The sequence below is a fragment of the Rhodamnia argentea genome, chromosome 2, assembly GCF_020921035.1.
Source record: "Rhodamnia argentea isolate NSW1041297 chromosome 2, ASM2092103v1, whole genome shotgun sequence".
NCBI lineage: Eukaryota > Viridiplantae > Streptophyta > Magnoliopsida > Myrtales > Myrtaceae > Rhodamnia > Rhodamnia argentea.
This window is the reverse complement of record NC_063151.1, coordinates 35,598,278-35,612,700: the sequence shown is the minus strand read 5'-3', so window position 1 is coordinate 35,612,700 and position 14,423 is coordinate 35,598,278. Positions and strand designations below refer to the sequence as shown.

The following is a 14,423-nucleotide window of genomic DNA, read 5'->3' as shown; positions in this document are numbered from 1 at the left end:
GGCCTTTGCTGAAGCTCGCCCTAGCTAGCCACCGGCGAAGTGTGAGCTCGCTGGTCCTTGCGGTTTGACGGCTAGCTGGAGAGAGAAGGGAGCAAAAAAAAAAAAATGAGAAAGAAAAAATAAGAAGAAAAAATAAAAACAAAAAATTGAAAAAAATTATTAAAATATTCTTAAAAATCAGTCGCAGTTTCGGCCGTGCAACGTCAGCGGTTTCCTATCAAAATTGGCCAGAAGGCCTGAATTGACGCAAATGTAAAAAGTTAAGTATTAAATTGGCAAAAAAAAATTTATGACAGAATTGACACATTTGCAATAGTGTTAGGACTTTTTTTTTGAAATGATTCTAATTGATTAAGCTGTTAACAGATCTTTAGTATCGACAATGACCAGCTAATCAATCAATAACGCTTGCTTATCGGCCTTGAGTTTATTTTCCAAAGTGGCATATTATTGCACTTTCCTTTAACCCATTGATATTAATGGTTGAGGATTAAAGTGACGAGGAAAAACTTCTCCATCAGAGAGGGAAAATTACACGAGTGCATTGCCCAAAGTGAGTACCATTTTCCTTGCAAAAATTACGTGAAAAAAGCTATGCTATAATAACAAAATCCACTGGCCATGACAACAATTTTTCATTTCAAGGTGAGTAGCTAACTATGTATGAACAAAGAAGAATTATTTAAGGGACAAAAAAGGTGGCATTTTGATGGGAAGAATTGATACACACTGTTGAGGGTGCTTCCGGGTGGCTCGTGGTTCTCTTTGTTGTATGTGCGCGGGACCTGGTTTCGGACCGGGTCCAAGAAAACCGTCCTGAAAGATCGACGACACCTTGTTATAAATCTCTTGACAATTTCCATTGGCACCTATCCTGCCCTCTTGTTTCTTCTTGCCTTCTTCCTTCGGGCTTTTGAGTCATGAAACTCCTAGGCATTTGTTTTGCGGAGTTTCAATCATGCCCCTTGCTTCTCGGTATCGCTCTTGCACTGTGCTTATACCAAGTCTCCTCTGCCACCAACGAAACAGACAGACTCGCCCTACTCGCATTTAAGGCCGGCATAACCGCAGATCCTTTTGGCGTGCTCGACTCATGGAACCATAGTATCGGGTTTTGCCGGTGGTATGGTGTTACGTGCGGCCGGAGGCACCGGAGGGTCACGGTCCTAGACTTGTCATCACGGGGACTCTCCGGGCCAGTCTCTCCTCATATCGGAAACCTCAGCTTCCTAAGGGAATTGTGGCTCCAAAACAACAGTCTTGATCATGAAATCCCTCCACAAATCGGCCAGCTGCGCCGTCTGTGTATCCTACGGTTGAACAACAATTCATTGGTTGGTGAAATTCCCAGAAACATATCGGGTTGCTCGGACTTGGTCCACCTCAGGCTTGGAATCAACCAACTAACTGGAGAAATTCCTGGAGAGCTCGGTTCATTTCCGAAGCTACTGCACTTCGTTTTGTATGGTAATAATCTGTTCGGGAGTGTGCCTTCAACCATTGGGAACTTATCTTCACTGAAGATACTTTTTTTGACCTTGAACAACTTGGGTGGGAGCATTCCCCAAGCTCTTGGCCACCTGGCAAACTTGCAAGCCATGGCTTTTGGAGGAAACAGATTGTCGGGTACGATTCCATCTTCGTTACTCAATCTCTCTTCGCTAATTGTGTTTGATGTTGGAGACAACCAGATACAGGGGACTCTTCCTGCAGGCATAGGCCTCAAACTCCCAAGTCTTGAATTTTTTAGCGTTGGCATGAACCAAATTGAGGGGCCGATTCCTCCATCGATATCGAATTGCACGAAGCTAGACGTACTTCAACTTGGAGAAAGCAGATTTATCGGGAAAGTACCTTCTTTGGAAAATTTGTATAAGCTTCGTGAGTTCGGAATATATAAAAATCAGCTTGGAAGTGGAAAACCCGAAGACTTGAGCTTCCTTTGCTCATTAACTAACAGCTCCAAGTTAGAGCTAGTGCTTATTCACGTGAACGTGTTTGGTGGGATGCTACCTAAATGCATAGGTAATTTATCCACCACTCTGACAGCATTTTCGTCAGGCGGGAATCGCGTATTTGGTGAGATTCCAGAAGAAATTGGGAATTTTGTCAACCTGGAAGTATTGTTTATGAATCTCAACCAGCTTTCGGGTGTCATCCCCTCAAATTTGGGTAATCTACGTAATCTAGCGAGACTGGACTTAAGTGATAACAACATGGGAGGGACCATTCCATCTTCTTTGGGAAATCTAACCAAGTTGATTGGACTATCTCTTAGTGGGAACAATTTTCGTGGGCAAATTCCTTCACAACTATCAAACTGCCGGTCTCTTGATTCGCTTGATCTGTCTAGTAACAACCTCGGTGGTGCCATACCTCCACAGCTTATAGGTCTCTCATCTTTCGCGATTATTCTGGACTTGTCTCGTAACCATTTGACTGGAGTTCTGCCCAAAGAAGTTGGCAACTTGAGAGCTTTGACCGCGCTGGACATCTCGGACAACTTGTTGGTAGGTGAAGTCCCAAGTAGTTTAGGTGCTTGCATTGGATTGACATCACTAAGGATGGGGGGCAACTTCTTCCATGGGTCCATTCCTCAGTCTATCAGGTTGCTAGGAGGCATTGAAGAACTAGATATTTCACGCAACAATTTGTCAGGTCAGATTCCAGAATTCTTAGCGGTACTTCATTCCTTGAAAATTTTGAATTTGTCGTACAATAAGTTTGAAGGCATGCTACCACGTGAAGGAGTCTTTAAGAATGTTACCAGTACTTTTATTATTGGGAACAATGAGCTCTGCGGCGGACTGCCTGAATTTCACCTCCCCGACTGCATCTCCAAAAGCTCTAAGAGCAAAAAAATCAATATAGTGATATTGTCCACTTGTATTATTTTCGGAGTTCTTGGAGTAGCTGTTATTCTTGCTTTTATATATCTTTGTTGGTTGAAGAAGAAAGTAAATAAACCAGTTCCCAGTTTGATAAATAGTTCGTGTCCGAACATATCTTATGGAGAACTCCTAAAAGCAACAGACAGTTTTTCTTCAACGAATTTGATTGGCGTTGGAAGTTGTGGTTCCGTTTACAAGGGAATACTCAAGGACAGTGGAATTGCTGTTGCCGTGAAGGTATTTCATCTAGTCCATCATGGTGCTCTGAAGAGCTTCACAGTCGAGTGCGAGGCATTAAAAACCATTAAACATCGAAATCTTTTGAAGATATTGACGGTTTGCTCCAGTATTGATTATCAAGGAAATGATTTTAAGGCCATAGTATATGAATTCATGGACAATGGAAGCCTCGAACGGTGGCTACACCCAAGCGCAACATCATCTCACGGGAATGAGCTTCCGAAAAAGTTGAACTTCATTCGGAGGATAAGTATAGCCATTGGTGTTGCTTCTGCACTGGATTATCTTCACCACCAGTGCCACTTCCCAATCCTTCATTGCGATCTGAAGCCAAGCAATATCCTCTTAGATGCTAAGATGGTAGTGCATCTTGGCGACTTTGGATTGGCGAAATTCCTTCTTGGATCGTCCCACGATACTGTAGCTAATCAGATGAGCTCAATGGGTCTTAGAGGGTCAGTTGGTTATGCTCCACCAGGTAATCCCTCTACTTTCTATTCTAATGGTCTAAGCTCCACGTTCTTTTTCTATGATAAACACTACCCATCTCCACTATGATCAAAATGTGTGGCAGAATATGCAATGGGATGTGAAGTCTCACGAGAAGGCGATGTCTACAGTTACGGCATTCTCTTGCTAGAGATGTTCACAGGATTGAGTCCCACCGACAACAGATTCGGAGACAATTTGACCCTCCATAGTTTTGTTGCGGCGGCTTTGCCCGAACGAGTGCTAGAAGTTACAGATCGGATCCCGCTTCTGGCAAGAGCGAGTGGTATTAACCCCGATAGTCCTCAGCATTGGCTTTGTGAAAGCAATGCCATATATCAAGAGTGTTTGGTTATGATATTTAGTATGGGAGTCGCTTGTTCCCATGAAGTGCCTGAAAAACGGATGAGCATCAGCTGTGTTGCAGATCAGCTGCAAAAGACTAGGAAAAAACTCTTTGCATTGGGTTTACATGAACAAGATGAGCTACCGCAGGTATATGATAAGTTTCTTAACCTCTGTTCTCTTAATTATCTAGATTTGCTTATGCTAGTGCAAACATACAGGTAAAACGTGGAGCAGAATAGACAATCGATCATACATTTTCAATTGATTGTCATTCCTCATCCGTAAATGTATTGAGCTACCATGTGCACCGCAGTGCAGAGACCTTTTAGTAGTATCTGTTAAAATTGGTCACGAGTTTGAGGATATGACGAAACCCGACCCGAGTCGAAGTGCGGGAAAGTTTGGCTGGATAAAGATAGTCCGAGTTGGACTTTGGGAATGTATAGCCGGAGAGAAGCGGTCGTTTCTGTCTGAAGATAACATCTATTATCATTCCTCATCAGCACAGATGTTGCTCTAGCCTATGGTGTCCCATGATGCAGTCTTGAGCATTGTTATGATATTTAAAGATCAGTCTTAAATATTCACTTCTTTAGACAAATAAAAACTAATCAACTATTGGCTATTTACAATTGATATCCATGATCAAGCTTTTTCAATGTATGAATAGTTGTTCTTAGGAGTTCATTTTAACTGTCCACTTGCAAATCCTAGCCTTTGTCCAGGCTTTCTAACTCAGAGGACCGCCTGGTTTCTTTCTACAGCTTCACTAAGATTTGCGATGCGTGGCCGTAAGTCGTGCGAGACAGTTGGAGATGAGTGATGTTGCAGTCAAGCCAAGTATCTCTTTCAGATTCAGCTTAAATAAGCGAATGCTCTGTTTGTATATAGCTTTTTCTGATTCAGCTTCCTCGTGTTCAGAAACTTGAGAAACAGATCTAGAGGATCGATATGTTAAGCAGGAACTTTGCGATAATGGTTCAGCATAACTGGTCTATCCCAATTCTGATCTTCAATTTATGCTAGTTGTGTTTTTCTGACGGGATCTGCGGAGCTGCTATTTCCCAAGTATGCCACTTTCATTACTCTTGTTTTGCCCCAATTTTTCCTTCTTTCGTTCATTCATTTCTTGTTCGATGATACAAAAATATATTGCCAGTGTCTGATGTAAATTCTAGCCAACCAAAAACTAGGCACGTATAATCATGTCCTCATCCGGGAGCATTAATCGGCTCAAGACCAGAACGAACTATAGGGGTTTCATTACAAGGATGGAGATAATCCGATGCATGCAATGCTTGCAGTCTCTGTAGAGAAGATTCATTCTTCGTCTCATCCCTCGTTCCTTACCCAGTCCTTTCCCAAGCTTCCAATGACCAAACCTCCATAAACAACGGCCTCCAAATCGTGGCCGAGATGGTTGGCACCTACTGGAACAGAGCTCAGCCGGCCAATGCTGCCCTGACCAAAATTTACCTCGAAATTTCATCTGTAGCTTTTTAAACGGCCCCGGAAGAGAATTCTGTTGGAAATATGGGACAAATTGAAGGGTGGATGAATGAGAAATTGATGCTCAAAGAACACCCTTGAGTTGGAAGTGGGAAGTGGAAAAACACTAGTCCCACATTGAAAAGAAAGAAGGCTTTAGATTGCTTTATAGATAGTTACCCTCCTTTTGAGTGGTAACTGTCACAACACAAGTACTATGCCTCGCGCACAGGCGCAGGGGGTGCAAATCCCAGGCCCCGACGGAGGCCCAATTTTGCCTTCCGATTTATTTTTCCAACTCAAATTGTTACAATTTTTTTTGTAACGGTTGCCGAAATCGATATTATAACGGCAGATTAATTGCATTGCCGTTACGAAATCGATATTATATCGGCGGATTTAATCAGCCGTTATAATTCATTAGCAAGTTAATGTTGAAACGGCTGCTGAATTGATTCTGTCGTTACATAATAACGGCAGATTTAATTGGCCGTTATAGTTCAATTTCCGAAACGTCCCCCGCTGACCCTAGAAGTAGGTGGCTTCCCATCCAAATTTTTTGGCTCGTCCGAAAATCCTCTCTCTTTCCACTCTCAGCATTTGCATTATTTTTCGATAGTGTTCGGTTCCGCTTTGTTCAGGTTCGCCGATAGCCTTGAGGTGCGTGCTTGCTTCTTCGCTGCCAACCGTTGTATCCCGGGAGGGAGACAGACGTTCACGAAACCTCGAGCACGTAATAGAGGGGACGAATCTGTTTTAAGGAAACTGTGTCAAACACAGGCCTCGGTATCATTTGTATCGACGCCGTTTCTTTTCAATATTATTATTGCAATTCCATTTGTTTCCGGTTCTGTGATAGTACTGTTCTAATTTCAATTTTACTTCGTTATCAATTTGTATACTGTTCACGACATTTATATTATCGCCATATTGAATTTTGTTACAAATTCTTGGAAGGAGTTGAAGCAGAAGACTCTCATTCTGAAACTGTGCCAAGGATCATGATGTTGATGACCACTAACACTGGTACTCCTAACAGAACTGCAAAAATTAGGCACCCACTACTTTCAAGGTCATGCCTCCCTTTCCTATTCTTAAATAGCTTGCAAGGACACGCCTTTCTGGAATTAATCTTCTTTTAACTATTTTCACCTTTGGGATTTAAGTTTTGTTTCATGATTAGCCGTTACTTACTATGCATGAGTGTACTATTTTTGAAAAACTAATCTTCAAACTAAAACTTAAACCAAAGATGAACTAGCTTTTGTTTTCTTTTTTTGGTCGAAAACTATCTTTTGTTTGGTAAGTGTAATTTGAGTGAATCTCGCTTGTAGTCACTAAGTTTCGATGCATATCTTATGACGAAGTCATTGAACTTTGATTTTAATCACGCAAAATAGAGAATATTCATCGTTTGGAATTAATGCGCTTCGACCTGAGTTCGAACAATTTTGGTATAACATACCGACATGGCCATCATGCGTCATGGGATACCCTGTTTTTTTTCTTTTTCTTTTGTCCCGCTTTGAGCTGACTTGAATCGTGAGCCAATGCCATATAATTGTCGCACCAGCGTTTTATCAAGAAATTAATCACATTTCGATAAGAGTACAAGAATTGCAAAGAAATACCAATTAGTGTAACATTAACGAAAGCTAAAGTCCACTAACATGCATGATAAGTTGCAAGATGAATTGAATTCTATTGTTCAAAAGTGAAAATTGCCCGTCATAAGTTGACCCTCTCAACAAGTCTTGTATGTGAGTCTTACCAATCAATGGTTATGATTGCATGAGCCGGCCAACGGCAACCGTAGAAATTTATACTTTTTTAAAAAAATGTTTGTTTCGAAGAAGAAATTTTATGTTGCTATAAAACACGTTTCTTTGCTTAGAAACTCGTCCAGAGAGTGCCAATAGCTCCCGAGAACAGAATGGTTATCATTCGCGCCCCTCCTTTCTAAGGTGAAAAGTTTCTATATATGAGGCTTATTATAATCCCTTTTTGCGAAAGTGGCACTTTGAAATGATTTTAATTGATCAAGCTGTTGAAATGATTTCAATTGACTAAGTTTCCATATCAAAAACGCTTGCTCATCAGTCTTCGGTTTATTTTCCAAAGTGGTTTGGGGGGCATTAGGACTTCGGGGACGTGGGCTGATCTGGAGAGCCATCTAGATGATGGATCCACCATCCATCCCTTAACACGCGCTTTTTTTGAGCCTTTTGATGCACCCAATCGGCATCCAAGTGGGGACTTCCATTCTTGATCTTGATTCCAAGCCGGAGACAAACTTTATTCTTGATCGTGCCTTCGACGTGGATACAATTTTCATTTTTTTTTTCGCATATTTTATTCGGATCGAATTTTATTACCGGACTCAAACTCGAGATATATTCTAGCACTCTCTGAATGTGTTTCCTGTATGTTGTTCCTTTCTGCATGTCTACGATACACCGACTTCGTCTATGTCCTCCCTAACGGCTACGCAACATAACTAATTTTTCATGATCCAAACCCCTAATTTCATCTGCACCTATGGTCTAAATATGTCGCAGATTATGCAATTAGGCGTGAGGTCCCAAGAGAAGGCAATGTCTATAGTTACCGCATTCTCTTGCCGGAGATGTTCACGTGATTGTATGCCACTGATGACATATCGAGAGATAATTTGACTCTTGAAAGTTTGTTGCAGCAGTTTTGCCTGTATGAATGCCGGAAATAACGGACCGTATTCTATGTTGATCGACAGAGAGAGACAGAGTCGTTTAGACCCCTATAGTCCTCAGCATTGGCTCTCCGAAAGTTACGGTAAGGCTCGTGATGCACGGGTCTTGAGCATTGTTACGATGGTTCCAAGCAAATCTTAGTCATAAAGTTACTTTTGTTGGTATTGATACCGAAATGGAAGGAAAAAATCAATCAACCGTGGCCGATGGGCAATCTTAAAGCAATATCCACGATAATGCTTCTTCACTGTATACTGTTGACACCTAAATTTTAACTTTCATTTATCACTTCATAAAAATGAGAATTAGTAATGGTTCTCACAAAAATAATTTTATCATGCATAGCACATTTATTTTCTGTCAGTCAAAAGCATGTTATGGCATTTAGGGTCGGATGTCGGGTCAATTGAGCTTAATTTGATAGGCGGCTGGACCGGACTAGTTTGAAAATTTCGAATGAGGCCCAGAGGGGATGCCGAATTTTTTTATCATAATTTCGGACTTAAAACAGCCCGTTTGAGCTCTTAAAATTGCAAAAAAGCCTAAATTAATTATCCATTTGATTAGTTAAGATCCAATTGGGTCCGGAATGACAAAATGAGCCCACAAAAGCCTAGGATTTTGGTCCAACTTGTGGGAGTCCTCATTTGGACGAAAATTCTAGCTATTTTTAATAAATAGGACTCCTCAAAAGTCAAAATTTTCAATCCGACGATCGATATCTAATAAGAGTTTTTGAATTGAACGGTCGTCGGTAAACCCTACGCTTGCGTGCAACCCTTTGTTCTATAAATACACAGTTATGCCTAGGGTTTAGGGGTGTTCCACAGATTGAAATACTTTCAGAATTTTTTAGAGAGCGAAAGGGAGAACAAAGAAGTTCGAAAGTTTCCCCTACCGGTCGAGATTTTCCTCCTTTGGTCGAATTCGTCACACCATCCTGTCCGCCTCCTTGCTCCTCTCGTCGCTCAATCTTACCATCTCCCCTGTTGCTGCGTTTCAAGAATTTTTTACTGCGGCTTTCCCATCTATAGCTGCGGTTGTGAGTCCTGTTGCTGCGGTTATTACCCTATCACTGCGGTTTTGGTTCTATTACTGCAATTTTTACTCTATTGTTGCGGTTCTAGTACCTATAGCTGCGTTTTCTGCCCTACTATTGCTCTGTTGTTCAGTTTGGAGTTCGTTGCCACTTGGTGTTGGAGATTCCCGCAGCTTAAGGACGAATTTGCTGCTGTTATAGAGGTTGTTACCCTGCTTTTTGCGTCAAAAGACAGCACTGCTTGAAAGTGATTTTCAGACAAATTCACAGCTTTTAAAGGTGCGGATTTTTTGGGCTCAATTTAAGGCAATCCCTCTATACTTTCATGGGTTTGTTTTGATGATATTCTACGTTGAAAAACATGCTGTTTTGCCACTGTTCACTTGCTGTTTTATGCTGTTTATGTGCTGTTTTGTCTGCATCGATCTCGTTTTGCAAGTTCTATGATCACTAACCATGCAGATATTTGTGGGAGCATGAAGGTAAGTATTTTACTTCTTTTGATTGCTGTTTTGTATGAATTCCATGCTGTTTTGCTTGCTGATTTTGGGGTTTAACACTGAATTTTCGGAAAAGAGTTCAAGGTGCAATTTTCACACATCAAAAACCCTAATTCTCATCAAAATTTTGGAAATTGGAATTATTGAATATATTTTCAGAATAAAAAACCTTAAATCTAAATTAGGAAATTTATTTCCTAATAGGCAACATCTATGTTAAGTTGGATAAACTTGTCCGTCGCCGTTCGGATACGACCCTCCAACTTAGTAAAGATGGGAATTTAGTTAATCTGATCTATCGCCGTTTAGATCCGATTTGCTATCTTCAAAATGCCGAATTTAGATTTATGAATATCCTTTTTTGAAAAAATGCAAGAGGATGGGGTTTGATTCGTTTTGACTTATCTGGATTGCTATCTTGAATTATCTGATTGGATTGATATTCTGCAATTGATTGGGATCTTGTTTAATTTAAATTTCCTGATAAACTTTAAAAAAATCCTAAAAATTAGTGAGATATGGTTTCTTATAAACCATGTCTGATTAAATCTTTAGGAAGATAAGGTTTCCTAAAAACTTTATCTCATTAAGTTTATCTTGAAAATTTAGGTAAAGAGAATCAAATCAGAATATTCTTAATCTAGTCGAAAATTCAAAGAAAAGGAACGAAAATCAGTTCATTGTCATCTTGTGTGATTTCATGGATATCTCATTTTATTTACGAAAAAAATTACAAAAAAATCCCATGCATATCTTCATGTTATTTTTTTCACATATCTCACGTTCCATGCATATCTATTCTGCATTATTTCATTTATCTAGCCAAATTCACTTCATATATTTTCGAGTATCATATATTGCATTCCATATTTTCGAAATATCACTTGCATATCTTTAAGTTGTGTTTCCAAAAATAAAAATCTGCTCGTTTGAGATATTGCTTTATCTTTTGATCGCATCATATTTTCGTATACCATTTAGTCCTTCATCCATATTTTCGGAAATTAGAATATATCATCCATGCATTCGTACTTTTGTATATCCCATTGGTTGTCTTCCATGTTCTAAAAATAACATTTTGCACATCTACATATCATATAACTTCGCATATCATGTGTTGCATGTTCATGTTTTTTTTTACCACGTCATTCGCATGTCATGTAGTATCGCATTTAGGACCATGCATTCTAGGTCAGTTAAAATTAATTCATATGTTTAAATCATTTAACCTAAAGTTGCATGTCACTTAGGCTAAATATAGTTTTCGTGTCAAATGTAGTCGGCGTCATAGGATAGCTAGTTTCATGATTTTTGCACGCCATTAGGATAGATTATCTTACGTCATTTTGCATGCACTAATTAGTCATTTAAACTTTGCATATCATTGTTTGTCTTGCATTTTTGCATGAGCGTATCATATTGTCATTTAGGTAGAATTCATTGTCATTGCAAGCATACATTCATTGCATTCATTTAAATAAGCGAACACACCAAAAAAATTCATTCCATCATTTTAAACTTTAAAGTGAACTCAATCAAGTTGCCAAACCTAAGATTTTCATGGAATTTAAGGTACCGAAAGGGCATTAGCTTTAATTAGTTAATGTAATCAAGTCCCCGAATCCACAATCTCTGGTTCGTAGAAATAAGAATAGTCCACCCGCTATTTTTATTTAGGTTTCTAATCAACCTACTAAAAATGGTTAGTGGCGACTCCGAATTCAAAATCATCTAAATTAACCAAAGTTGCGAGTTGGTAGGACTTGGGAGGGTCCATATCGGGTTAGTCATTAAATTAGCCCGATAATCCATTAACCTGAAAAATTAATTTTTTTTTAGGTCGCGACATATACAAAGTTGTTCTCAGATTTTCCTTTATCTCCCTACTGTAATCGTGTAAATATCTAACAAAAAGAAACGAATGTAAGAATTAAAAACCGGATAAACCGACAATCCCGATTCCTTAATCACGAAAACGAAACTCGTGCAATATCGGGAACGAAATGCGGAAACGTGGATAGTGAACGAACATACCTCCAGCCATTGATGAAGACGATGATCATGAATACGTGCGTTAAACGTCCGGAGAAAACAGGTTCTTTCTAGCCAATTGCCCCTTACGATACCGATGGTGTGTGTATCCTCTGTTAACGTACGCTCTGAAGTACGTTCTAAAGAGAGAAAAATGACGACGCAAAAGACGTCGTAACCGCCCTTTTAAAAACTGACGTAGGGGGTTTGGCTTAGATGACCCATTTAAACTAACGTCCGCCTCTTATAGATAACTGTCTCCCATCAAGAAGGTTATTGGGCATGACAGTTATCACTTAAAATTAATGTGCGTAATATAACGTTCATGTAATTTAAATGTCGGTATTTCATTAATGTGGGATCACAATCAATTAAATATAACATTCTCCCACTTGATCCCAACATTCATCAACGAAATATTGAACCAAATACACATTAATTTCATGCTGAAAACAAAACACATGAATCATGGCGACAAGTCCTCTTAGAGCGAGTATTATCTTCCATGTATCACAATGTATTTTATCTCATCAAAATCAGCCCATATGTGATAACATAACTTAATGAATAAACCTTATGTTTATTCCAGGTCAAAATGACCGATTTTCTCATAATAACTGAATGCGCACCTTAATTGAGAAAAACATCACAAATACATAAGAGTTCTACAACTTCGTCTAGACGAAGAAAATTTACATGATGGGACCAATGCCCATTCTATCCATATGATCCTTGTAACTTCTTGGTGGCATGCCTTTAGTTAAAGGATCAGCTAACATCAATTCGGTGCTAACGTGTTCTATGACCACTTTCATTTCCTTAACACGTTCTCTAATGGCTAAATACTTAATGTCGATGTGCTTGCTTTGACTACCACTTTTCTGATTTTTAGCCATGAAAACAGCAGCTAAATTGTCACAAAACATCCTTAATGGCCTAGCTATGGTATCTATAATTCTAAGCCCCGAGATGAAACTCTTCAACCACACACCATGCGAGGTAGCCTCAAAACAGGAAACGAACTCAGCCTCCATAGTGGAAGTAGCAACCAAAGTCTGTTTCGCACTCCTCTAGGATACGACTCCGCCAGCAAGCATAAAAATGTATCCGGATGTTGATTTTCGAGAATCAACGTAACCAGCGAAGTTCGAATCCGAATATCCAATTACTTCCAAGTTGTTAGTTCGCCTAGACATAAGCATGTAACCTTTTGTACCTTGTAGGTACCTCATCACTTTCTTTGCAGCTTTCCAGTGGTCTATACCTGGATTACTACGATATCTTCCCAACATTCCCACAGCAAAAGCTATGTCGGGTCAAGTGCAAACTTGAACATACATTAAGCTTCCGATAGCGGAAGCATATGGGATGTTGTTCATTTCTTCCCTTTCTAAAGCATTCTTCGGGCATTGGTTCAAATTAAACCTGTCACCCTTCACGATAGGTGCTATACTTGGCGAATAATCTTTCATTCGAAATCTCTCTAAGACTTTATTGATATAGGTTTCTTGAGACAATCCCAAAATGCATCGAGCTCTATCCATATGGATTTTAATGCCAATGACATAAGATGCCTCACCCGTATCCTTCATGTCAAAACTTTCGGAGAGAAATTGTTTTACCTCATGTAACAACCCTTTATCATTGGTTGTAAGTAAAATGTCGTCCACATATAGGACAAGAAAACATATTTTGCTCCCACTGACCTTCCGGTATATATATTGATCCATGATATTCTCTACAAATCCAAATGAAGAGATAACTTCATGAAACCTTAAATACCACTAGCGGGATGTTTGTTTCAAGCCATATATTGATTTATTAAGCTTGCACACCAAATGCTCACCATCACTAGAGAGGAATCCTTCTGGTTGTTTCATATAAACCTCCTTCTCTAGCTTTCCATTGAGGAATGCCGTTTTAACATCCATTTGATGCAATTCCATGTCAAAGTGGGCAACCAACGCCAAAATAATACGAAAAGAATCTTTCTTAGACACAAGAGAAAAAGTCTCCGTGTAATCGATTCCTTCCCTTAATCATATTAATATAATGAAAATTCTCGTGGGATAAAATTCATTATATTAATATAATTAATTACAAGTTAATGTCAGTTACTATATGTGATGTAGAGGCTCTTAATATATAATTTAATCAATCGGAGTTGCTGTGGCTAAGCTCTAATTAATCAAATAATATATAGATCACTAGACATTTAATTTCATGCAAAATATACTTAATATTGCATATAAGGGCAAATCTGTAAATTTACGTGGGCAAGGACTGAAATATAAATTAACCGAAGGGGTAAAATCGTAAATAAACTAAATTGGGGGGACAACCGTAAATTTCTGGCTCAAGTAGGGGCAAAACAGTAAAACTATTCGGCGAATGGCAGAACCGTAATAAACAACTCCTTCCTTTTTTAAAAAAATAATAAAAGAAGAGTCCACACGTGGGCATGCGCAAGCCCCACTTTCCCCACGCTGCAGGCCATTTTCCCAAAAGAAAACCCTTTTTTTTTTTAACATAAAGAGGTCTTCCATGTGTGGGCGCGTGCAAGATGCTGCTTCAATGGGCACGTGTCATGCATGCGCCCCACTTCTTCCCCAAAGATTGTGAACAGAAGGTTTCCCTCGAAGAGCAGAACCTTCGCCGCCCTAAATCG

General features: G+C 39.5%; 1 protein-coding gene across 1 annotated transcript; it reads left to right on the top strand.

The window, feature by feature from the left end:
• The first annotated feature begins 2,006 nt into the window (after positions 1 to 2,006).
• On the top strand, positions 2,007 to 4,029 carry LOC115737888 (probable LRR receptor-like serine/threonine-protein kinase At3g47570). The gene is made up of 3 exons (XM_048273549.1): positions 2,007 to 3,609; positions 3,706 to 3,906; positions 3,986 to 4,029. The coding sequence occupies exons 1-3, from the start codon at positions 2,007 to 2,009 to the stop codon at positions 4,027 to 4,029; spliced, it is 1,848 nt and encodes a 615-aa protein (XP_048129506.1).
• Positions 4,030 to 14,423: the final 10,394 nt, after the last annotated feature.

What these genes read in the sequence shown, in the direction of transcription:
- LOC115737888 (XM_048273549.1), top strand. Translation starts at nt 2,007, where the DNA reads ATGCTACCTAAATGCATAGGTAATTTATCCACCACTCTGACAGCATTT. An exon ending in AGTTGGTTATGCTCCACCAG is followed by an intron (nt 3,610 to 3,705) that starts GTAATCCCTCTA and finishes AATGTGTGGCAG; the next exon opens with AATATGCAATGGGATGTGAA. An exon ending in GCTTCTGGCAAGAGCGAGTG is followed by an intron (nt 3,907 to 3,985) that starts GTATTAACCCCG and finishes TATGATATTTAG; the next exon opens with TATGGGAGTCGCTTGTTCCC.